Source organism: Dipodomys merriami, unplaced genomic scaffold (genome assembly GCF_024711535.1).
Source record: "Dipodomys merriami isolate MVZ:Mamm:240054 unplaced genomic scaffold, mDipMer1.0.p SCAF_2005, whole genome shotgun sequence".
NCBI lineage: Eukaryota > Metazoa > Chordata > Mammalia > Rodentia > Heteromyidae > Dipodomys > Dipodomys merriami.
The window spans coordinates 9,284-34,740 of record NW_027203389.1 but is presented as its reverse complement, the minus strand read 5'-3'; the positions used below and the strand labels follow the sequence as shown (position 1 = coordinate 34,740).

Below are 25,457 nucleotides of genomic sequence, written 5' to 3'. Positions count from 1 at the left end.
AGTACCACATAAACAGAAAAAAATGTAAGTGGTGCTGTGGCTCAAGTGGTAGAGTGCTAGCCTTAAACAAAAGAAGCTCAGGGACAGTGCCTAAGCCCTGAGTTCAAGCCCAGCACTGGCAATAATAATAATAATAAATAATTTGGTATTGTTAACAAGGTGCTTACTGCCACTCAGGGAAGTCAAGTGGCTGCTGCAAATGGCCTAAGCTACCCCTGATGGTGGCCAGAAATCCCTAAATCCTAACCAGAACAACAGCTGTTGAAAATCAGCAGTGTTTCTGTCCTCACCCTGTTCTGGGGAAGAGAGAGGCAGGCGTTGCCTGAGTTCTGAGCTGCAGGGCAGGAGGAAGTTAGGCGAATTTGAATTTAGTATCTTCTTGGGTTTTGTTTTGTTTTCTAAGCCTGCTTTTCAAATGATCTATGTCTGTTCAGTGTGGCGAGACCTCTGTGGGAAGAATTAGTCTGTGAGAACTTTCTGCCCATCTTTTCTATCCACTGTGGCTGACATGGAACTTTTTCTTTCATCCTGCAGGCGAGAGCAAGCGGTGGAAAAAAAGTATCCCGGAACTTACAAACGGCACCCTGTCCGCCCAATAATCCACCCAAATGCCATGGAGAAACTCATGAAGAGGAAAGGTGTCCCTCACAAAGCTGGGCTACAGACCAAGCGGTGAGACTCTTGTACCCACCTGGCATTCAGATAAATGGGAGGATAGCGCTGCAAAATACATTCTTTTTTTTTTTTTAAGTTTTATTTTATCATAAAGTTGTTGTACAGTTACATGAGTAAGGCAATGAGTACATTTCTTGTCACAAAATACATTCTTAGAGGATGGTGATGTAACCATTTCTGAGGTTCAGCCTTCGCACACTTCACTCCAGACCAAAGGAAAAAGGAGTAGGAAGATGACAGTGTGACATGGACTTAGGAATTTAGTTTTTACTTTCCAAGGCTTAAGTAGGTATTGTCTTGGCACAGTGGTCTGGATTGGATCATTAGGTGCCGTCCTTCCACCACCAGATCCTCATGGCTGAAGCTGATCAGCTCAGGCTGAGCTCTTGTTCCTAAGATAAGGCTTCGGCTCATTCCTGTTGTTTCCATGCTGCAACACAGGACTACCCAATATCATGGGGTTTGATCCCAACACCACAATCAAAGGATGTTTGGGAGGTAGCCAGGAGCGGGTGGTTCACACCTGTAATCTTAGGTACTCAGAAGACTGAGATATGAGGCTTGTAGTTCAAAGCCAGCCTGAGTAGGAAAGTTTTTGAGACTCTTATCTCCAATTAATCACAGAAAAGGCCAGAAGTAGTGTTGTGGTTCAAGTGGTAGAGTGGTAGCTTTGAGTAAAGGAGCTCAGGGACAGTGCCCAGACCAGAGTTCTAGCCCCAGTATTGGCATAAATAAATAAATAAATAAACAAATAAATAAATAAATAAAAAGTTTGGGAGGTATTTCACAAATTTGAATGAAGGGTTTTTGTTTTGTTTGCCTGTTTTGTTTGTTTGACTGGTTTTTGAGCTTGAATTTAGGACTTATACTCTTGGTTTGCTTTCTTGCTCAAGGCTGGCATTCTGCCACTTGAGCCACTTCCAACTCTTTGCTAATTAATTGGAGATAAGAGTCTCACAGACTTTCTTGTCCAGACTGGCTTGGAATCAGAATCTTCAAGATCTCAGCCTCCTGAGTAGCTACAGGAGTGAGCCACTGGCATCCAGCTTGAATGAGATTGCGTGTTTAAAAATTAAACCTTTTCTTTCTTTTTTTTCTCCAGGCCAGATCTATTGAGATCTGAAGGTATTCCTAGTACAGAGGTGGCTTCCACCACATCCCCTTTGTCTGGAAGTCCCAAAATGTCCACCTCAAGCAGCAAGAGCCGATATCGAAGCAAACCACGCCACCGCCGGGGAAACAGCAGAGGCAGCCATAGTGACTTTGCAGCAATCCTGAAAACCCAACCAGCCCAGGACACTTCACCCCACCCTTCTTACCTACACCAAGCCCAACCCCAGTCCCCTTCTCTCCATCACCATAACCCTGTGCAGCAGCAATACCAGCAACCCCCTCCTGCCGAGTCTCAGAGCCACCAGCCCAGACTCAGTATGCATAGACAGGACATCGCAACCTGCGCTAACAACCTGAGATATTTTGGACCAGCTGCAGCCCTGCGGAGCCCACTCAGCAACCACGCTCAAAGACAGATGCCTGGCTCTAGTCCTGACCTCATCTCCACAGCCATGGCCGCAGATTGCTGGAGAAGTTCTGGGCTTGATCAGGGCCAGGCTGGTCTTTGGGACTGTTGTCAGGCTGACCCCTATGACCCCTGCCTCCAGTGCAGACCAGAACAGTCTGGGTCTTTGGACATTCCCACTACTGAGCCAGTGGGGAGGAACCCTGACCTTTCCAAGTCACCAGCACACAATCCCCTCTCAGAAAATGCTCAAGGCTCTGAGAAAATTGGAGAAAATGAATTCAGTGGCTGTACATCTGCATCATCCCTTGGGACCCCTCATCACATCACCCCCTCAGTGCTACCTCGGAAAACCAGGCCCCTTCAGAAGGTAAGGTGTGATGATGTGCAGACCAGGCCAGACAATGATAGAGCCAGTCATGTTGTACACATTACAAAAATGTTCATTAGAAGTACACTTTTTGAGCTGGGCACCAGTGGCTCACGCCTGTAATCCTAGCTACTCAGAAGGCTGAGAACTGAGGATCGTGGTTCAAAGCCAGCCCGGGCAGGAAAAGTCCGTGAAACTCTTATCTCCAGTTAATCACAGAAAAGCTGAAAGTGGCACAGTGGCCCAACTGGTAAAATGCTAGCTTTGAGCAAAAGGATCCCCTGGAACCAGCAAAAAAAAAAGTGTACATTTTGAGCCAGGTACTGGTGGTTCATGCCTGTAATCAGGAGGCTCATATCTGAGGAACATGCTTTGAAGCCAGCCTGGGCAGGAATGTCTTTGAGACTTTAATCTCTAGTAACCAGCAAAAAGCCAGAAGTGGAGTTGTGGCTCCAACCTTGAGTAAAAAACATAAGGGAAAGCACCCAGATCCTAAGTTCAAGCTCAAGTGTACACACACACACACACACACACACACACACACACACACACACACACACACACACACACGCACACGCACACGCACGCGCACGCGCACGCGCACACACACGCGCACACACACACACACACATTGGAAAATGATGGGGTAGCAAAACACAAAATAGAAGTTTCTTTCTTTCACTTTAAATTTCCCCACACTGCTTAAGAGATGGACTAGGCAGTATACTTTAAACTGGGAGACTGGTTCAGATGTAAATGATGCATGAGCAATCATATATTGAGGATATATTAGCAAAAGTTTGGAAAACACTACCTAGCTCTCTAATACTGAAAGATGTTGCAAGGAAAGATTCCCTTATAAAATGAGTTGGAGGTGCAGCATTCCCTGTCTTCCCTTCCTTGTATACTGACAGAGCAGGGGCTTAGAATCCATGTGGCAGACTTGTGTAATACAGCATTTCCCATAGCTATTTGACCAGACAGCTTTTAAAATAGGATCTGTTAATCCCCTGTGAGTTAGCTCTCTCCACAATATACTTTGAAAAATAGTTCCTTAATGAATAACCAGCATGACCCAGCTAGTTCTTAGTCATGAGGCCTGGGAGCCTCATCCACTGGGAGCCATTCTACCATAGTGAGAGTCAGACAGGCCTTAGTTCAAAGCTGGGCTCTCCCACTCAGCACTTCTTTGAACCTCGGTTTCCTTCTCTATGCAGTGGCGTGATTGGTTGATGTGGGGACTAAATGAGTTAAACATGCAGGCAACACTTAGAATAGGGCCGAGAACATAGCAACTTTCCCCAAACTATAGTTTATCTTGCTATTGTGTTAAAAATGTATGAAAAGTGTTTAGAATACAATAATTGGCCATTCAGTTCTAAGTAGTGTTTCATTTCTTCATTGTTGATCAGATACTTAAAAGAAAAGGTCTAAGATGTAACCATGCAGGTTTGGCCAACTAGTCCATTAGTAGAAAACAAGTTTAAGATGGGACTATTTGTTGTCTCAGCTGACTTGAGCTAATAATGTATTTTCCATTCCCCCAGTATGTTACTGTGGCCAGTAACATACTTACATTGGTAACAACTTTATTAAGACATAATTCTCATGCCTTACAATATTCCCATTTAAAATACACAATTCAAAGTTGTTTTCATACAATTCTCTAATCAGTTTGACCAATTCTAAAACATTTCAGTTACCACGTGTAACATGTACCTTTGAACCATTTTGATGCCATCTGTGGGTGTGTAGGTCCCAGAACACACCCTTTGTACCGTGGGCCTCATTGGAATGGCAGCTCACTCACTCTTACTGAGATCCTCTCCCACAGGTGATCTTTGGGAAACTTCCCATCTCAGCAGTCAAGATAACTCCATCCCTTTCTTATTCAGAAAAATATATATCAGAATGCAAATGAGTGAAGAGTCATGAAGTTAGCTGGGCACCCATGGATCATGACTGTAACCCTGGCTATGCAGGCTATGGGATCTGAGGATCATGGTTCGAAGCCAGCCCAGTCAAAAAAGCCATAAAACTCCTATCTCCAATTAATCACAGAAAAATCCAGAAGTAGCACTGTGGCTCAAATGATAGAGTGCTAGCCTTGAGCAAAAGGAGCTCAGGGATAGCACCCAGGCCCAGAGTCCTAGCCCCAGGACAAGAAAGGAAGGAAAAAAGGAAGGAAGGAAGGAAGGAAGGAAGGAAGGAAGGAAGGAAGGAAGGAAGGAAGGAAGGAAGGAAGAGAGTGAGGGAGGGAGGGAGGGAGGGAGGGAGGGAGGGAGGGAGGGAAAGAGAAAAAAGTCATGAGGTTGTAGAACTGACATTCAAAACGGAAACCTGCCCTGAAATTTTGGCAAATGTTGTTACTTAGACTCAACTACCAAGAAAGAAAGAGAGAGGGAAGGAAGCAAGGAAGGAAGGAATCATTAGGTTGTAGAATTGACATTCAAGAAGGAAAATTGCTCTGAAATTTTGGCAAATTTTGTTACTTAGACTCAGGCTCATGAGACTTTAAATAATCTAGTGTATCAAGGACAGTTGATCTTGATTTCGGCTACTCTTCAGTACTTGATGCCTAGTGCAATCTTTGCTGAGAGAGGTTATCTTTCAGCCCCAACCCTTACCTAGCCTTCCAGATCAACCTTGGGCCAGCAGTTACTGGGCCTCAGGTCCCAACCAGAGCTCTGTTATCCCTGCCAGAATTCTGGCTCAATAAAAATGCATGGGGCACTATTTATAACTGAAAAGAATAGTTATCTGCATTTACAGTGATAAACACCTAATTTTGTGTGTGTGTGTCTCAGTAGTACAGCTCAAACTCAGGGCTAAGACACTGTCCTTTAGCTTTTTGCTCAAGGCTGGCTCTATGTCAGTTGAGCTACAGCCTCACTTCCAGCTTTTTGGTGGTTTATTGGTGATAGAGTCTCATAGACTTTCCTGCCCTGACTGACTTCAAACTATGATCCTCAGATCTCAGTTTCCTGAGTATCTAGATTATAGACGTGAGCCACCAGCACCTGGCTAAACATATATTTTATTTGCAATGTTACATTGCAGTGAGGAATACAGTACAAACAAGGTATAGTCTGACCCTTAAGTAATGTATGTTTTAATATAATTATAACATTGGTGGCAAAATGATTAGCCTATAAAGGGGAAAATCGTTTCTGGGCTTTGAAAAACCTGAACTATTTCTGTGAAAGAGCCTGGAACCAATGATTATAATGATTGGCAATGATTACCAAAGTCTGTCTCCAAATCTATACCTTCTTCTCCAGCTTGTCTCCATCACTCACCTCTGGACACTTCCATGGGACCTTTATGTCCCTGAGGACACAAAGTTGTACTCAATTCTCCGTCTTCCAGCTTCTGGCACAGAGCCTCTCATTGAGAAAACCCAGGACAAGTTGTTAAAGAATGAAGGCCTAAAGAAAGCGTTGATCAAATTATTAGTAAATACCTTTCAATAAAAATTACGTCCTTTACCGGTAGTGGGGAGTGGAGAAGAGAAGGCAGAGAGAGTGAGAGAGAGGTCCTGCTAAGGATTGTGGCTTAAGTGGTAGAGTGCTTTCCTAGCAAGCATGCAGCCCCAATACCTACATAAGTAAATAGCTAGGTAAGTAAATGGTGGTGCATGCCTATAGTCCCAGCTACAAAAGAGGCATAGATAGGAGGATCATGGCCCAAGGTTAGCCTCAGCAAAAAGTGCTACACACTACCCATAAAGTAACTTAAAGGAAAAAAAGAGGCTGGGGGCATAACTTAAATAGTAGAGGGCCTACCTAGTAAATATGAGGCCCTGAGTTCAAACCCCAGTACTGCCCCAAATAAATAAGTCTTTTCTTCTTCTCCCCAGAGTGGCGATGACTCCTCAGAAGAAGAAGGGGAAGTAGATAGTGAAGTCGAATTTCCACGAAGACAGAGGTAAAACCAACAGGCACATGGTGGTTTCAGTGGAATGGGAGAAATCCTGAGTTTGGCACATCTGCCTTGCAGCCACAGGTCTCTCTCTGACACCACTTTATAGGGAGATTTGAACTCACTGTGCGCATGCTTGTCGATGGCTGCCTTGCAAAGTGACCTCTGCACAGCAGACCCGAGGTCATCAGAATGTGTTCTGTAGGAACTTCAAGATGAGAAGCATGATTTCCACAGTGCTAGCTCGGGAGGAATGGCCATGCTGTTTGTAGGCAGCCCCTCTTGTGCGGCTATAATAAATACCATAGACTGGGTGGCTTCAATAACAAATTTATTTCTCACAATCATGGAGGCTGTGATAATCCAAGAACAAAGTAACAGCTGATTCTGTTGTTAGTGAGCGCTCTTGCTAGCTCACAGCCAGCCACCTTCCCGCAGTGAGAGAATGTGAGGAGGTAAGATTCAGGGCAGAGTTACCTCTTTATTGCTTTAAAACTAAATCATACCCACCGGTTCTGATTTTTAGCCTTGCTCTGGGGGCAGAGGGAACTAGATTGCCTCTCCCCTAGACCCTCACTGATAATGTGGGCATGTGGTTTCTCCAGTGGCTCAGGTCCTCTGGCTCTTTGTGCTTCTAGGCCCCACCGCTGTATCAGCAGCTGCCAGTCTTACTCAACCTTTAGCTCTGAGAATTTCTCCGTGTCTGATGGAGAGGAAGGAAATACTAGTGACCACTCAAACAGTCCCGATGAGTTAGCCGGTAAACTTGAAGACCGCCTGGCAGAGAAGCTGGATGATCTTCTGTCCCAGACCCCCGAGATCCCCATTGAGATATCCTCACACTCGGACGGGCTCTCTGACAAGGAGTGTGCAGTGCGCCGTGTGAAGACACAGATGTCGCTGGGCAAGCTCTGCGTGGAGGAGCGTGGCTACGAGGTGGACCCCTCTCCCTCTATCACATTTCTGACTCTTTCGGGTTGAAATCTGTTTAAGCCCTTGAAACCTTTACAATTCTCTCTCTCTCTCTCTCTCTCTCTCTCTCTCTCTCTCTCTCTTTTTTGTCGGTCGTGGGGGCTGAACTCTGGGCCTGGGTGCTGTCCTGTGGCTAGTGCTCTACCTACCACTTGAGCCACAGCACCACTTCCGACTTTTTCTGTTTTTGTGGTGCTGAGGAATCGAACCCAGGGCCTCATGCATGCAAGGCAAGCACTCTACCACTGAGCCACCTTCCCAGCCCCTCTTTCTTTCTTTCGTCAATCATGGGGCTGGAACTCAGGGCCCCATCACTGTCCCTGAGCTTTTTGGCTTAAGAGTAGTCTACCACTTTGAGTCACAGCACCACTTTCGATTTTCTGCCAGTTAATTGGAGACAAGAGTCTCACAGACTCTCCTGCCTGGACTGGCTTCAAATCACGATCCTCAAATCTCAGCCTCCTGAGCAGCTAGAATTACAGTTGTGAGCCACTGGTGCCAGCTTACAATTTTCTTAGAGTGAATATAATACACCCCCACCTCCATATAGTAGGTAGAAATACAGACCAGTAAAGCCCCAGAAATAAGGCCAGTTTTTCCCAAATCAGGTACAAGCATTGGACTACTCAAGAACTCTTCGCTGCAGAATTGAAACTCAAACCCCACTGGTTCTCCACCCCATCTCCCAACTTGGACCCTCCCCTCAGTCCCTATCTCCCCCTGGAATATACTGCCATAGCACACATAATTCTTTGTTTTTAAGAAAATTTTTTGGTACTAGTACAAGGGCTTGAATTCAAGATCCTTCCTTCTTGCTCAACCTTCTTGTTCTCTGGCTGGACTTGAGCCATGCCTCCAGCCCAGCTTTTTGCTGGGTAATTGGAGATGGAGTCTCATAGACTTTTCTGCCCAGGCTGGTTTCAAACCTTAGTCATCCATGTCTCTGCCTTCTGAGTAGCTAGGACTACAGACACAAGCCACCAGTACTCAGCTTATCATTCTTTATTTCATGTACAATTTTGCCATGAAAGAGACCGGGGTAGTGGGGGTGGGGGGACAATAGTAGTTCAGTGTGTCCCCAGGAGTCAGACTGCCTAGATGTACACCAGCCTTTCTAGGTGATGTGTGACCTTGGACAAGTTGCTTAAACTCTCTGAAGATCAGCTTCCCTATTTGCCAAAGGAACACCACCAGATCTTATCTATGAGATATTATCTGTTTCAGTAGATTATTATGAGATAAATGCCCTCACTGATGTAAAGTACTCACCACAGGGCCTGGAGCTCTGCCCTGCAAGTAGAAGTGTGGAGGTACAGCTCCCATGTCATAGCTGTAAGGCATATTAAATAGGTAGGTTTTGTTAGGTAGCCGATGAAGAGAACACCACGCGATGGAGAAGTTTATTTACCGAACTGCTGCCCCCACTATGCATGGTGGAGAGGCATGGCTGAAAAGGAAAGGAGGGGCAAAACCCACTCCTGGGCCAGGACTTATCTAGGCCAGGGACAGGAAGAGGTGTGGCCACACTGGGTCCGGATGTGACCTCAGGGTCTGGGACCCTCCTAAAGTCAGATGGAGGCATGTGACCTGAGGTGACCTAGCAGGAGGGGAAAGTGACTGCTTCCAGGTGTGACAGTTACCTAAGGTAACAGATGCTGGGCAGAAACAGCCAAGAGGGAGGGAGGTGTCCCTGTTCAGACCTTATGTTAGTCTTCATCAATTCTGTCCTACACAGACAAGACCTAGACACATTTCTCTATCGCCCCTTTACCCAGCACAGTACCAGTTCAACAGGTGCTTGCAGAGGAATTGTAGAAATGACTTAACTTTTCTCCTTTGCAGAACCCTATGCAATTTGAAGACTCGGACTGCGACTCTTCAGATGGGGAGTGCTCCGACGCCACCATTCAGACCAACAAGCTCTACAGCTCTGCTACTTGGTGATGAAGGAAAACCCTCTGGAAGACCTCCTGACACTGGTGTTTCAAATCCACCCCAGCCCTAAACTCTTTTCCTATCTCTCCCTGCTTTTTTCGTCTGGGAGGAGAGCCACCCCATCTTTATTACCCCTAGAAATGAGCTGCAATAACAGGAACACGAGACTTCGTGAAATCTCCAGGAAAAAAAAAATCCAAATGAAATTTAAGTCTCACTGAACATTTCAATCAAGAATGGCAGGGATATATTTTATTGAATATTCTATCTACTGTAACATTGATATTTATTTTTGTTGGACATTTTAACACTTTGTACTGTAAAGAGTGAACTATATATGGTATATAGAAAGAATAATTTCTTGCAAAAGAGAGAGGAAGAAAGAAAGAAAGAAAGAAAGAAAGAAAGAAAGAAAGAAAGAAAGAAAGAAAGGGAAAAGAGAGAAAATGAAATGGATTAGATGCAGCATCCTTGGGAGTTTGTGGGGAAGGGAGGGTACTGATTGCTGCTGCTTGAACAAGGGACCAGATCCTTTGCCTATAAATGACTAAAGAACCACAGCAAGACAAGGCATAGTAAGCTTTTTAGAACACAAAGAATAGCAAGAGAAAAAGCAATGCCAGGTCATTTGTGAATAGACCCATTGTGTTGGCCCAGCTTGTCCAGGTGGGGGATAGAAATGACCTGGCAAGGTTTGGTGAGTAGATAGCCCCCTGAGATCTCTGAGGGTGCGTGCCTTCTCAAGGAGGAAAATCAAAAGAACAAAGCTGTATATGTGGATTTCACTTTTTTTAAAAAAAAACTTGAAGCAGCATTTGGCAGTAAGGCTTATAGATAAAGTCCAACTTTGTCCATGGCAGACACTTCCCCTTTTAATATTTTCCTTGACATTACCTTGACCAAGATATTGATCTTTCCAGACTCAGTGCCATTTTTCTCCACCTGTGGACTACTTCCTTTAGGAAGGTGGAGAGGAGGGTCTCCTAGGAAGAAGGAGAAAAGGGTAAGAGAAGAAAACAAACATCCATAACAATGTTAAAAAAAAGAAATGCAGAATTTGTGCATGCTCATGATGGCGAAGGTAGACCCACCCCTCTCTAGATGCAGGTTGTTTTTCTGCTGAATCCTATTGATTCAACAGGAGGATAGATTTTGAAGGCAGCTAGTATGTGTGTGTTTGTCTGTCCAACGTCCAATCCCAAATGAGCCCCTTGTTTTTATGTATTAATTCATCCTATCTTGGAAGCTTTAGTGTCTAGCCATCACTGTCAGAATAGAGACAGCCCTTCTCCCACTACAATGGCATTTATGTTCAACACTACTTGTAAACTGTATCTTACTTCACTCTGAATTGCTGTAGTTTTGATTAGCTGAATTAGGAAATTTGTAGAAAGAACAAATGATGCTGAGCAGGTATTGGAAATACTTTACATAGTCAAAGCATGAGGGCTTTCCTGTCTTCAGAGGTCCTGAGCATCCAAAGGTACTTCATGAAGCCTTTAAGGAAAACAAAGTTATATTTTTGAGACAGGGGCTCACTACGTAGCTCAAAATGGCCTCACACTCACCGTCCTCTCTCAGCCTCCTGAGAGCTGGGATTTATAGGTATGTGCCGTCCATGCTCAGCTTAAGGAAAAGTTTATCTAGTATAAGCAGATGTTGTGTAGAAGTCTCACCTGTGTCTCTGGGATAGGCTACTGACAGCCTCTGTTGACTGGCTGGATTCTCACAATGAAGCCTATGAGAGTTTTGGGAGACTTGCGCATGCTTGTTGTATTAAAAGCATTTCCAACATAATGTGGAAAGCACCCCTCCCCTAAGCATCACTAACTGAATCAGCCAAAAAGGAAAGGCAGGAGGGAGTTTAGAACAGTTCTTTTGTTTGTTTATTTGTTTCCTCCATTTGTTTACACTTTGTGTTGAGACACTGACTTAAAACTTAGTGTCTCTAATTTACAGTCCATCGGTAGGATGAAGGAAAATGTTTAATTTATACAAAGAACAGTATTGTTGCATTAAATTATTCCATTTTGTATCAAATTCTGTAGCTGGACTACATGAAAGACCTTAAGTTATGGCATTTATTTTGTCTTTGTTATTTTATTTTATATTTTCATTCTCATTTTCTGTCGATCAGAAGGTGTGGTTTACGATGTAGCACAATGATTGTTTATTGCTAACTATGAATTAGTATGGATTTTGTGATTTAAAGCTTGAAAATGGAACTGCCCTTTGGGAGCTCCAGGTATATATATTCATGGTAGCTGTATCCCCTGATGGTCTGTGTATAGCAGCAGTGACCTGAGGTAGCTGCTCTGCCCTGAAGTCCAGTGCATACCTTGTGACCTTGCGCTTGATCCAATCATGGAAGCTCTTAGGTGGGCAGGTGACTTTTGAACCAGTAGTAGTTCAAAAGTGTAAACTGTCTTAAATTTCTTAAGAAATAAAATTATGGGACTACATTAGAAGCAAACAGAGAATGATTTAATGCCCTGAAAGGAACAAACAGACCTAGAAAGCTTCTTCATGAGACTCGTGTTGTATTGAAGAACTGGCAATGTAGTAGGTAATTGACTTCCTGTCAGATCCCACAAATCAGCCTTTTATTCCCAATCTAGAGTAACAAGAAAACAAAAAAAAATTTTTTTTGTCAGTCATGGGGCTTGAACTCTGCATGTAGGCATTGTGCCTGAGCTCTTCAGCTCAAGGCAAGTACTCTACCACTTGAGGCACAGCACCAGTTCTGGTTTTTCTGGTGGTTAATTGGAGATGAGTCTCTCAGACTTGCCTACCTGGGCTGGCTTTGAACTGTGATCCTCAGATCTCAGCCTCCTAAATAGCTAGGATTACAGGTGTGAGCCACTGGTGCCCAGCACAGGAAACAAATTTTAAGGGGAATATTATATATTCATACACACATATATGTGTATGTGGAATATATATATATATGTGTGTATATATACACATATATACATATACACACACATATATGTATATACATATACACTTCCAGCATGTTATAAAATGCCTAGTTATGATGCCATCCTACAAGAAATTAAACAAGGCCTAGACAGTAGAGGACCAAGGCTGGGAAGGAATCTTGAAAGGCTCTATTTCCCTTCCTGACTTCAGATCACCCAGTACATTGAATCTCTCTGGTTTACTTCTTGAAATGGAGATGTAATTATTCTGTGTCCTCTTTCTGTTCAATGTAAAACACCACATTTTTGAGGCTGTTTCTGTGTCTTTGCCAACTTTAAGGGCAATAGCAAAACATGAGGATCAACTTATTCTGTCTTACACATTTTCAGTGATGGTCTTCCTAGAAAACCTACCCCTGACAACTCCCAATGTTGATCAGTTTTTTTGCATTCCGATCTTGACTGTCTGCCATGTTAATGTCACTTTATCTAGATTAACGACTCTGTGCATGTTAGGGAAGTAGTGTTGGATTTTCGTTCACTGCATTGTCAAGATTTGAATAGTGTCCACATTAAACACTTTTTAAGTAGAATTGACTAGAAGTTTTGAAGAAGAGTGATGTCCTCAGTCAAGGTTAAAAGTTAACAACTCTCTATCCCGAACCTGTCTTTCACTGCCTGCCTTGGGAAAATCAGGAAAATCTTCAATTGATTTGTGTTGCTAGAGAAAAGCTGCACAGTCATCAGAAGTGTTGATCAAGAGCTCAGGGAATTTAAGAGCCAGTTCTTCAGTCCTGTTCAGCTGTGACACTGCTTTGAGGAGCCCATAAGACTGTGATTTCAATTTTTCATGACTGATTATAAGTGTAAGCCTCTTTGGATGAATGTCCATATTCATTGAGTGTCTGTTTTTGACAAACTGCAAGATGAAATTCTATTTGTATCCCAGATGAACATTTGCTTTTAATTTCTTTTTCTAGAGCCTGTCCTTGAATAATGATTCCTCTTAAAAATTGCTTAGCAAAGGAGAAGCCTTGCCACACAGAAGCTTAGAGCTGTTTGCAAGACTACCCAGAAAGATGATGTTAGCTGGGTTGGGAAATCATTTCAGATGGCCTTCAAGTGTTTTTAAAACTTCTCAATACATTTATCCTTCTAGGATTAAGGACACTTTTCATGGGCTTTAGTACATATGGGGCATTTACTTCAGGGCCTCATTGAACTAAATAACTCCTCTATCCTGATGGTTTGTGGTCATCCTGGTACTAGACTAGGTTTTCAGTCCTATTCCCTAGTAGGTAGCGTTGGATATCCTCTCAGTGTGAATGTACACTTACTCATCAAATGCTCTAGCTTTTCTAGCTTTTCCCTTCCCCCATGCTTGTTGCGTGCGTGCGTGTGTGTGTGTGTGTGTGTGTGTGTGTGTGTGTGTGTGTGTGTGTGTGTGTGTGTGTGTGTGTGTGTGTGTGTGTGTGTGTGTGTGTGTGTGTGTGTGTGTGTGTGTGTGCGCCAGCACCAGGGTTTGAACTCAGAGCCTTGTACTCTTACTTGGCTTTTCCAGTCAAGGCTGGAACTCTACCCCTTGAGCCTCTTCCAGATTTTTGGTGGTTAATTGGAGATAAAAGTGTCAGAGACTTTTATGCCCTGGCTGGCTTTGAACCATGATCCTCTTCAGATCTCAGCCTCCTGAGTAGCTGGGATTACAAGCATGCACCAACAGCACCTGGCTCTTTTTCCTTTTCTTAAAACATTCCTACTTGACCTTCCCGACACTGGATTGCCAAGCACAGAACCCATGTGGAATGTAGGGAATGTTTCCCCTATCCCATGGTATAAGTTTAGTTTTTCCACTAGGCCAGAAACCAAGATACCACCATATAACTCCCATCTTCCATCTCTGTCCTAAACACCCAAGAAGAACATCATTTATCGAGCATCACATCCTTTCCTGTTGAACCTAGGAACAGCCTCAGAACCTCTCACAACCTGCCATCTAGCGCATCCATCACTGCTGGATTGGATTGGTGTGCAAAGCAAAATCTGTTTGCCATCTCAGTTCTAAGCTCATAATTCATTTCCTGAAGGTGGTTGAGATCTTCCATTTCCCCGAGGGGAGAATGAGAAGAGCACGCGTGTTCTCTTTATACACCCCACTACCTAAGATTGCTGGAGGGACAGTCCCCATGATACAACAGCTACTTGCCTCTACTCTGAACTGCAATTCCAACTGAGTAGCCACCAATTCCTGATGAACTGAATTTCAGAATGTCTCTTCATTCACATTCTGTTGAACAATTGTGTCCCCACCTTGTAGCAACAGTTTTTGTATGGAGCCCTAGCTACTTGCTTCCTCTCCAGATGCTGTGAAACTAATGTGTGATATTCTTTTCAAGACATTGTCTTGTACTGTCAGTATGAATTAGTGCCTTTCCAGGCAGCAAGGTTTTTCTTTGCTGAGGTCCTAGAACAAATGTCCCGGGGGACTCACCACTCTGTATTACCAACCTCTTAGGTTGGCCTAAGATAGTCCTGAGTTGGTTTGTTTGCATGATCTGACTTATACTGCAAATGCCTGTTTGAATCATAATGCACTAGGCTGCTAAGTGGAGGGCCACTGTGGAATCTGGAGCATTTCTCAGGGACATGGCAGAAGAGGGGAGCTCTGACACCACTGCTCTGAGAAACAAAGGAGTTGATAGCCGTGTGGCCCTGGCATGAAGGCAAGATTTCACAAGCCTAGCTCCAGGCAGATGGCAAGGCTACTATAAGAAGCTCCCAGCAGAATCTGCTCTACAGAACCACTTCTCAGCACTCAGAGGATCACTGGCTTCGGGCCCCCCACTGCTCTGTTCAATGCCTATGGTCCTCCAGTGCTTACAAGCCACAGTGCACAATTAGGAAGATGTCACCTCTTGTGAAGCCACCCCAGTGGCCTCCCACCTCCCGAGTGACCACTTCCCAGATTCTGGGAACAGGAAGACCCTCCTTGATTCTTTATAAGATTTAAATTCCTATTCATTTAGAGGAAATGAGTGTGTGTGTGTGTGTGTGTGTGTGTGTGTGTGTGTGTGTGTGTGTGTGTGTGTGTGTGTGTGTGTGTGTTTGTGTGTGTGTGTGTGTGTCTTAAGTCTCAAAATGAATCCCCTTCTCTGTCTCCCTTGTCATCTCCTGTACTGTCAGTTCCCTACAGTGTTTTGATACTGGCTCCCTTTATGTTGAACAGCAGTGGGAACAAGAATGACTATCAACGCAAACACAAATGCATGAAATTAAACAAAAAGTGTACTTCGCTGTGTCTCGTCTCGTCTTGTCCTAAAGGTGCTGTTTGGGTCCTGTAAGCTGCCCCAGTTGGTCTCAGCTTGTCAGAACCTCCGAGAGAAAAGAACTGGGTTTCCCGCAGCTAAAGGAGGGGAAGCATTTTCATTCCAGTCTCTTCCTGTGTCTTCCACAAAAGCCTAGACAGGCATTCTGTTTCTTCTATTTGGCTGCCCATCTGTAGCTCTTCTGTGTTACTAGTGACCTCTCTAGAAGGTGAGAAGAGGAAAATAGGAAGCTGGAATGATTTTGGTCAGTATTTTATGGGAATTTGATAACAGGAAAGAGAAGCTACATTTTGAGAGGTCAACGTGGGAGTCTTTATTAGCCCACAACTTAGATAGACTCCTGTCTCAAAAACCTGCAGCCCAGAAATGTCACGCCCAAAGTTTTTAAAGGCAAAAATCACCTGCTTGGGGTAGGAACAGTCAAGGAAAAGCATTCCCTGGAGCAAAACTTTACGGGGGCTAAACAGCCTGCCTTCTGCCCATTCTCTGAAGCAGCGTTCTGGAGGTAAGCATCTGCAATTCTTATCTCACCTCTAGGCTTTTTGGAGCTGGGTGGAAAGCCCCCCTAACCCAGCTAGGCGCCACAATGGCCATGAGGACAAGGCTTATTGATTAAGCCCAGTACCCTTATTTCAAGAGGAGAAAGCCAAATACCATTTTGGATCATCTGATTTTTCAGTCAATTCTGATTCCCATTGTTAAGGGCAGTTGAAAGTTAGCAACATGTACAAACAAGCTTTTACATCCATTAATTTGTTACAGAGATTTCTGTCTTTTGAGAAATCCTTTTACCTGTAAACTTGTACAGGTAAGGCACATTTTCTAATGATGCAGGTAGACAAGAGAGTGAGGAAGGGAAAAGGGAGGGAAGGGAGATAATAACTTTGAAAGGGGCCAACAACTCACATTTACAACAGAGTAGAAAAAGTCCTTTCTCTTTCCCTACTCCAGAACTCTTAAGATCTACCACTTTCAAAGTCCAGTCTGCTTCCTTCGTACCTCCACCCACATTATCAAGACTTCTTTTGAAAAGAAGCACCATCTTAAGAGCTGGAAGCATGGCTCACAGGGTAGAGCCAGGCAGTATGAGACCTTGAGTTCAAACCTTAGTATGGGTGGGGGAGGGAGCTACATAAACAGCTTTCAAGAAGCTGAGGCAAGATCCCAAGTATAAACACACTGAAAATTAAGAGCCTTGCTATGGAAGGATCATATCATGCCCCCAAAAAACATCACTTGGTAACGTACTCTTTCTATGGAATATGAGAATCGCTAAGCATTTATGTAGAACAAGATGCCTACATTAAAACCTTTAGCTAAATCAAATAAAAATTCAGCAGATGACAATCAGTGCCAGTGAGCTCTTCCTATATGATACAAGACCACAGAGCCCATGAGTTCAGGTGCCAAAGGCTACATTCCAGTATTGCAGTTATAGGGAGTAGTGACAGTTTTTAGTCAATTACCATATAGCACAACCAAATAATAAGACCAACTTCTTTGAAAAACACAACCATTCTTTAGTTATCCTCAGCAAATTACAAGAGGAAATACGTGCATAGGGTACACTGACAGCCCAGAATACTATATTCTAGCAGAAGGAGGTAGAAGGGATACCCCATGCAGAAAGAACATACTAGAAAATGATCATTCAGATGAGACAAGGACCCTGTCCTGTCCAGATGGGTAAACATTTATCCACAACATATCCCAGAGTTTGTTCCATTCATATTTAATAGTCTGTTTGCAACCATAAGATTTGACATACAGGGTAACATCAGTGTGTCTGCATACAAGAGCATCACAGAAATCACTGTGCATTTGAGCTATATGATGAGTCCTAGGAAGTTGGTCAGTTTGTTTCCCTTGGCTTATGAAAGAGGTAGATCATCAGCAAAAAAGAACAGAAGAAACACTCTTGGAGACACTAATGATATAAAGAGTGAAGCAGTGATACTAATAACATCCACATGACTGAACAGGACAACACCTGTCACACAACCTATTACTTTGCAAGAGGAAATCTGGACAAAGCCAACCAGCATCTTCTCCCAAGGCACTCAGGGGTGTGCAAAGGCAAACCCAACAGACTATCCAGAGTCCTTTGTAATGGCATGAAACAGAAACAGGAATTCTAGGAAGCAATCCACTTCATCCATTTCACAGAGTCCAGCTAAACGAGTACCAAACTGAGAACAGGATATGGTTCACTTTTTAGACCAGAGTGTGCCTTTTTGGGTTTTTTTGGCAAGACACAGCACACAGCTGAATAGCGTCCATATCACCTGTTGAGGTTACCTGAAAAACAGTGAGGGTCTTTAAAGGAAAATGCCCATCACACAGATCAGTCAGAGAGTCCAGAGCTGTAGCACGCAGAAAACCTGCTCACGTGTCTTTTCTACTAATGTGGTTAGTGTTGCTTGTTTTATTCAACTGCAGGTGTTTCTGGCTAAATTTTTTAATAAGAGTTCCAGGAACCAAGGCCACCAGGGCAATGGCCAACAGCTTAAAGACAGTGTCCCAGGAGAATAGAGCATCCAGAGAGGTCAAGGTTGACAGGATGGAGCCTGTCTGCACACAGATGAAATTGTATGGGATCAATCCTGGAAGAAGAAAAGGGGAAAGTGCTATTTAATAGCAGCAGAAACATTAGGAAAATAATAGTTCAACAATGACCAAGAATTTGGAGCAGTGACTCCAGTCTTCACTCATACCTGACCTCTAAACATATTCCCTCCTTCTCTCCTTTCTACTCTTCCCTCCTTTTCTTCCCTTCTCTTCTAAACAAAAGAACTTGAGATGATGTACACAAATACACATACATTACAATAAGATAAAAATTGTGGCTCCCATCTGTAATCCTAGCTTCTCAGAGATACAGAAAATCATAACCAGCAAAAAAAACTCGGCTGGGTGCATGGGTAAAGTGGTAGAGTGCCAGCCAAGGAAACCCAACAAGAGCTCAAGGTCCTGAGTTCAAACCCCAGCACCAAAAAGAAAAATAAAAGTTAAAACTTCAATAGCAAAATCAAATGAATGCAAAAGTAAAATGTCACTCAGGGAGTAAGTTAGTGCACAATGAAGCTCATATATTTGGTTCTGAGTAAGTTTGGTTGCGGATACCCACCAGCCAAAATAGAGAACCACTGTTGTTATGAAATTTATAGTATGTATAAGGTTTTTAAAAAACAAAATGATAGCCAGGCGCTGGTGGCTCATGCCTGTAATCCTAGCTACTCAGGAGGCTGAGATCTGAGGATCGCAGTTCAAAGCCAGCCCGGACAGGAAAGTCCACGAAACTCTTATCTCCAATAAACCACCAGAAGACCGGAAGTGGTGCTGTAGCTCAAGTGGTAGAGCACTAGCCTTGGGCTGAAGAGCTGAGGGGCAGCGCTCAGGACCAGAGTTTAAGCCCCATGACTGACAAAAAAAAAAAAAAAAAAAACCAAACAAACAAAACCCCAATGATTCCTTAAAAGACATACACTTTTCTTTTTTTCTGATTGTTTTGTGGATCATAGGGTTTGAACTCTGTGCCTCAACGCTGTCCCTCAGCATTTCAGCTCAAGGCTAGCGCTCTACCACTTGAGCCACAGCACCACTTCCAAGACATAAGCTTTTCATATTTTTCAGACTCTAAAAAGTCACCAAAGCAACTGAATCCCAAAAATCTGGGTAATGGCTGGGCAGACTGATGGTCACACCTGTAATACCAACATTCAATGGGAGAAACTGGAATATTACAAGTTCAAGGTCAGCCTGTTCTACATAGCAAGAGCCTACTTCAGAAACGCATCATACACAGAAGGAAGAACGAAGAGAGGGTGAGAAGGAGGGAGGGAAAGAGGAAGGGAGGGAATGACAGGGGAAGGGGAGACGAGAAGGAAGAAAAACTAAATTCCCAGGCTCTGCCCCAGAGACTTCAGCTACTTGTTTCTAGGGTACAGGAACCTGCATTTTAGAAGCTCTTCTCACCTCTGCCCCTGAGCTGCTGACTCCCTAATAATCCATTTCTCCTCCGTAGTAGAGGAAGCTTATGAGAGGTGAGCAGCACCGACCACTTAAGGTCACACAGCTTATCAGACAGGAAGAAACGCAGGCTTGAGTCTTCCCAGGCTTCAGGCCACTAGGGAAATGGCAAGCTGTTTACCTCCATTAGCTGAGATGCTGGGCACTCTGTCTGAAAGTTGATATGACCAGAATAGCTCTGATTTAAGACCTGATTTCTTTCAGGCCTTCCCTATTAATAGCAGCTATGCTTGATCTAAAAGCCCTCTATGACAATCCCTCCACACTCTAAGGAAGGTTAACAAGATGGCAATGTGTGCTTCAGGCTTACAGAGCATCTTACCAATAAGAACTGAGAAGAAGAACTGCACAATGGGAATGTTCAGAATTGGCGCCGAGAGGTTCAAGAACCAGTTGGGTGTCATGGGGAAAAGTCTCAAAAACAGTAAAAAGAAGAACAAGCTGTTTCTGTTCTCTTCCACCTGCAGCAAAGAGCCAATGGTTAGGAAGCCAACAGGGTCTCAGGAACCGTTCTAGCGATTGAGACTGTTTTCTCCATTTTAAAAACAAAGGTACAGAAGATTGGAGAAATCAGAAACATCCCCCAAAGCCATAAAGAAGATGATGTAGGGAGCTGGGATTTGATCCCAGTTATGTCCCTTTTGAAGACATCAAAGAACCCTTTGGACCTCCAGGGCAGGGAGAGTACTATGGGAAATCCCTGCTCCTCTCCCCTCTAGGGACATGAGATGCTACTCAGGGCCTCAGCATGTATGCCTCCTCCTTACCTTCCTCTGTAGCAAGGCCACTTTATCAGGAAAGTAGGAGATCACCAGCTGTTTGCCAAATATATGGGAGAGCAAGTAGCAGATTGTGGCACCCACTGAGGTCAGCACACAGCACAGCAGAAGCCCCAGCCATGGCCCGAACAAGGCACCAGCCAAAACATTCTGCAAAGAAAGCAAAACTTAAGCCAGGAAAATGTCTGGCAGCTACTATTCAGCAACTAATTAGCTACTAATCATCAATTCCTTCTCCTCCAGGGGTTTTCCACGCCAAAATTCAACCCCTACTTTAAGGGAATGAATAAAAACATGAGAAACAGGGCTGGGAATATGGCTTAGTGGTAAGAGTGCTTGCCTACTATGCATGAAGCCCTGGGTTCAATTGCTCAGTACCACGTAAGCAGAAAAAGTCAGAAATGGCTCAAGTGGTAGAGTACCAGCATGAGCAAGAAAGCAGAGTGAGCACAAGGTCCTGAGTGTAGGTGGTAGAGTGCTAGCCTTGAGCAAAAGGACCTCAGGGACAGTGCCCAGGAGTTTAAGCCCTAGGATTGGCCAAATAAATAAATAACAAAGAAACAATCTGGCAAACATGTCTCTTCTGAAATAAGGGTAAGGACTGAATTAAAGCCACAGAGGACAAGATGGGATTAAGAGGAATAAGAGGAGCTTGGCAACAATGGTGCATGCCTATAATTCTAGCCACTCTGGAGCCTAAGATTGAAGTTCAAAGTCAATTTGGGCAGAGACTCATCTCCAAAAAGCAATCAGCCAAGGGGCTGGGAAGGTGGCTCAGTGGTAGATCGCTTGCCTTGCATGCCTGAGGCCCTGGGTTCAATTCCTCAGCACCACATAAGAAAAAAGAAAAAAGCCGGAAGTGGCGCTGTGGCTCAAGTGGTAGAGCGCTAGCCTTGAGCTGAAGAGCTGAGGGACAGCACCCAGGCCCAGAGTTCAGGCCCCACGACCGGACCCCCCCCCCAAAAAAAAAAAAACAAAAAGCAATCAGCCAAAAGCTAGCCTGGAGTGGCTCAAGCAGTAGTATACTGGCATGAACAAGAAAGTGGAAGTCCTGAGTTTAAACCCCAGTCCTGGCAAACACACAAAATAAATGATAATTAGTATATTTTTTCTTTTCCAAAGAATGAACATAAATCATGAATGTTCTTTCAGTAAGACCAAGCAAGTTATATATAAGATATTTGTTTCTTTTTATTGTTGTTTTTTCTTTTTTTGTCCTTGTGCTGGAATTACATCTATGTAGTCTAACACGGGGTTCCCTGTTCAGCAAAACTCTAGCTGACACTTTTTTTTTTGTCTGTCAGGCGTCTTGAACTCTGGGTTTGGGAGCTGTCCCTGAGCTCTTCAGCTCAAGGCAAACACTCTACCACTTGAGCCACATCACCATTTCTGGTTTTCTGGTGGTTAATTGGAGATAAGAGTCTCACGAACTTTCCTGCCTGCACTGGCTTTGAACCACAATCCTCAGATCTCACCCTCCTGAGTAGCTAGGATTACAGGCATGAGCCATTGGCACCCGGCTCTAGCCTTTCAAAGAAGGCTCATACCTGTAATCCTAGCTACTCAGAAAGCTGAGATCTGAGGAGTGCAGTTCAAAGCCAGGTCAGGCAGGAAAGTATATGAGACATTTATCTCCCAGACTTCTCAATTAACCACCAAAAAATGTAGAAGTGAATTGGTACTCAAATGTTAGAGCACTACACTTGATTTAGAAAAGCTCAGGGAAGCTGGGTGCTGGTGACTCACGCCTGTAATCCTAGCTACTCAGGAGGCTGAGATCTGAGAATCACGGTTCAAACCCAGCCGATGCAGGAAAGTCCATGAGACTCTTAACTCCAATAAACTACCAGAAAACCAGAAGTGGTGCTGTGGCTCAAGTGGTAGAGTGCTTGTCTTGAGCTGAAGAGCTGAGGGGCAGTGCCCAGGCCCAGAGTTCAAGCCCCATGACCGACCAGGGACAGCATGAGTTCAAGCTCCAAGACCAACACACACATACATACACACACACATAGTTTGACAATATGGAAAACTGAACCCATACTTCCTAAATGCATTTGGATGACAAACATCCTGCCAAAGCTTGGGACCCAAGAAAGAAAATAAAAAGTGCTCATGGGGAAATTCCTTACTACAACCTGTGTCCTAGACTATCATTACTTCCACTCTACTGGTGAGAGATTAAGCCTCACAGCCAAGAACACACCAGACACACTCAGGATGGATCCCTTTAAGGATACAGAGGCAGATCCAAGGAGTGCACTCCTGACCTCCAGCACCACACAGCTACCTGCCATCCTAGGATACACTTGCTTTTGTTTCAGTTTCTGAGATAAAAATTTGCTGGGATAGATCCAGCTTGAGTCTGGGGTGGAGAAATGACGCCAGGGAGGAAGAAAGGAAGCAGAACAAAAGGAAGCTTTGGGGGTTCCCTGCTCCATCACTGGAACACCTACGGTTTCACCTCATCCTCCCATGCAAGACCTGTGGGAGGTTCACTGTAGGCATGTCGTGTGTGGGGAAGCAGGACTGGAAGGAGGAAAGGACACTGACCAGGAAACTGGAGCCAGGAATGGCAAAGCCCTGTTTGTAGAGGTAGGCGCTGCAGAAGAGCAGGAACACGTAGGCCTGGTGCTCCTTCCGGTACTCCCGAAGGACCTCCGAGAGCTCCCGCAGTTCTCCCAGGTCTGAGGGGAACCACAGCAACCTGAGGGGAAGAGAGGTGGAACATCATACAGAAACAAGGGTCCAGCTCAGCCTAGGGCCTAAGAAAGTTACTTGCTATGTCTTCTTTACAATGTATATTTTATAAACATGTCCAGCATCTGGACTGCAGGAAACATATGAGCTCAAGATGACATGATACAGCATAGCAGAGCCAGAAGAGCCCCAGTTGGAAAGCGAGAGACCTGGGCTGGCACTGCCCTCTGCTACTTTCCTTAGCTTGGACCCTGCTGGTCCAAGGGCCTCACTTTTCTCACCTATAAGTGGGGAAGGGGCTCTTAAGATTTTATGATTTACTTATTTTTGGTGCTGGGATTGAACTTCAGGTCCTCTCACATGCCAAGCCATGAGCTCTACCACTGAGCTACATCCTCGGCATCTTTTTGATCTATTCTTAAGAGGCAACTGATGCATTTCCCAGCAAGCACTAAACATCTTACATTGCAGCCCCTCCCCCACAAGCCCTGAACAATTCAGACATCACTCTTCTGCCCAGGTGAAGTACTGGGTAAAAGATTATTTTATCATTCATTAACAAGAAAAGTATATCTTTCCCACACTATACACACAGCTGTCTATGTGGCAGGCTTGAAACCAAGCCTTTCAGAGAGCTGTTTTCTTCACCTGGTTCTTACCAAATAGACTCTGAATCTTGTGTAAAGGTCACAGTGTAAAGGCTACTCGGCCTCTGTCCTGGGAACAATGGTTGAACCCATCAATGATCAATTACAATTATTCTCAAGGGAATGCTTGACTTTGCATATCTAACACCCACAACAGCGCCTTCCCAGTTAGAGCAAAAGCACCCAGTAACTGAATACAGTTGTCCTAATATTTGAATATCAGGAACCCCTTCAATAACGCAATGGCGTGCCGGGCACACTTCCATACACTTGGCAGACAGTGTGCAGCAGCAATCGTGAAAACCGGCCAGGTAAGGTAGTGCTGCCTCCGGCCTCGCCGGAGAAGGCCGAAAAGTAGGAACAGCCATAAAAAAGGCGAGAGCCGATCGATCATCATCACTTCTTGAGCAGTCTTCACTCCGGAAGTCAGATCTTCCCAAAGGCGCCCCGCGATGCATGGCCCAGCCTGCGCCCCCGGGACGCCCGGGTCCGCCGCGCCGGCCTGAGGCCGGGCGGACGCGCGCCGACACCGGATCCGGTCTCGGGTCCCGACGCCCCATCATCGGCTCCAGCTCGCGTCCACCGACCCCACATCCCACCATCGCCCCCACGCACCGGCCTTCGGGCTCCTCGGGAGAACGGAGTTTCGGCCCGCGGGGCAGTCGCGTCGACAGCAAGTACAGGGCAAAGGTGCAGCCGGAGAAGACCAGGAGGAGGCCGAGCAGCGGCCGCATGTCGGCGTCGCTCCTCGGACACCGGCCACGGGGGCGCCCGCCAATCTCGCGCAGCGCAGAAAACTCCAGGCGCATGGACTGAGCAAGCGGAGCCCATTCGGGGACGGACAGGGGCGGGGTCGGAGTCAGGACACGTCCCTTATCAGCTCCAGGCCCCGCCCGTTTCCCCCCCTCCAGCCATACTCCGCTCACTCTCCGCCCGAGGCCCCGCCCATGATCCGCTCCAGGCCCCGCCCCTTCCAAGCTCCGCTCCAGCCCTGCCCGTGTACAGTCTCTTCCCATGCTCCGCTCCAGGCCCCGCCCGTCCTCTGCATCAGCCCCGCCCCTCTAATGCTGAGCTCCAGGACTGGCCACACGGGTAAAACCTGTCTGTCTGTCAGTCTGGGAGTCTGGAGAGCGCCTTTTCATTGATTGTTCCAGTGTGGATTTTGAAGATTACCCCTCCCTCTTTCTTTCTTTTCTTTTTTCTGTCGGTCGTGGGGTTTGAACTCTGGACCTGGGCAGTGTCACTCAGCTCTTCAGCTCAAGGCAAATGCTCTAATCACTTGAGCCAACGCGCCACTTCCGGTTTTCTGATAGTTTATTGGAGATAAGAGTCTCACAGACTTCCCTGCCTGGGCTGGCTTTGAACCCAGATCCTCAGGTCTCAGCCTTCTGAGTAGCTAGGATTACAGACGTGAGCCACCAGCACCCGGCTTCTCCTTCCTCTTTCTGCACGTACTCTGCAAGTACTGAGCACCCACCGCGCCACCTCGCTGCCAGGGCTAGGAGATCCAGGGGTGACACATGAGTTCTGCCCACAGCCAGTGCTGCCCACAGCCTCTGATGTACAAAGCGAACGTGAACCTAGATGCTACATATAATGGAGCGTGGTGGCCACCTAGGTTCAGCACTTATGTGTCCATTATCCCTAATCTTTACAACCAACCTGTAAG

The 25,457-nt window shown here is 45.2% G+C and overlaps 2 protein-coding genes across 2 annotated transcripts in view; one reads left to right on the top strand and one right to left on the bottom strand.

Annotated features, from left to right (window-relative positions):
* Window positions 1-15,688, top strand: part of LOC138833131 (mitogen-activated protein kinase kinase kinase 13) — a 52,171-nt gene extending 36,483 nt beyond the window's left edge. The window contains exons 9-13 of the mRNA XM_070031478.1: window positions 535-672; window positions 1,778-2,564; window positions 6,424-6,491; window positions 7,124-7,421; window positions 9,300-15,688. Coding sequence (XP_069887579.1) covers window positions 535-672; window positions 1,778-2,564; window positions 6,424-6,491; window positions 7,124-7,421; window positions 9,300-9,401 — 1,393 coding nt within the window. The 3' untranslated portion in view covers window positions 9,402-15,688. The remainder of the gene's footprint in view (window positions 1-534; window positions 673-1,777; window positions 2,565-6,423; window positions 6,492-7,123; window positions 7,422-9,299) is intronic.
* A 1,664-nt stretch (window positions 15,689-17,352) lies between these two features.
* Window positions 17,353-24,619, bottom strand: LOC138833132 (transmembrane protein 41A). Its single transcript, XM_070031479.1, has 5 exons — window positions 24,404-24,619; window positions 22,995-23,148; window positions 20,433-20,594; window positions 19,988-20,126; window positions 17,353-18,239 (listed from the first exon to the last, which is right to left on the bottom strand). The coding sequence occupies exons 1-5, from the start codon at window positions 24,595-24,597 to the stop codon at window positions 18,022-18,024; spliced, it is 867 nt and encodes a 288-aa protein (XP_069887580.1). The 5' UTR covers window positions 24,598-24,619; the 3' UTR covers window positions 17,353-18,021.
* Between the last annotated feature and the right edge of the window lie 838 nt (window positions 24,620-25,457).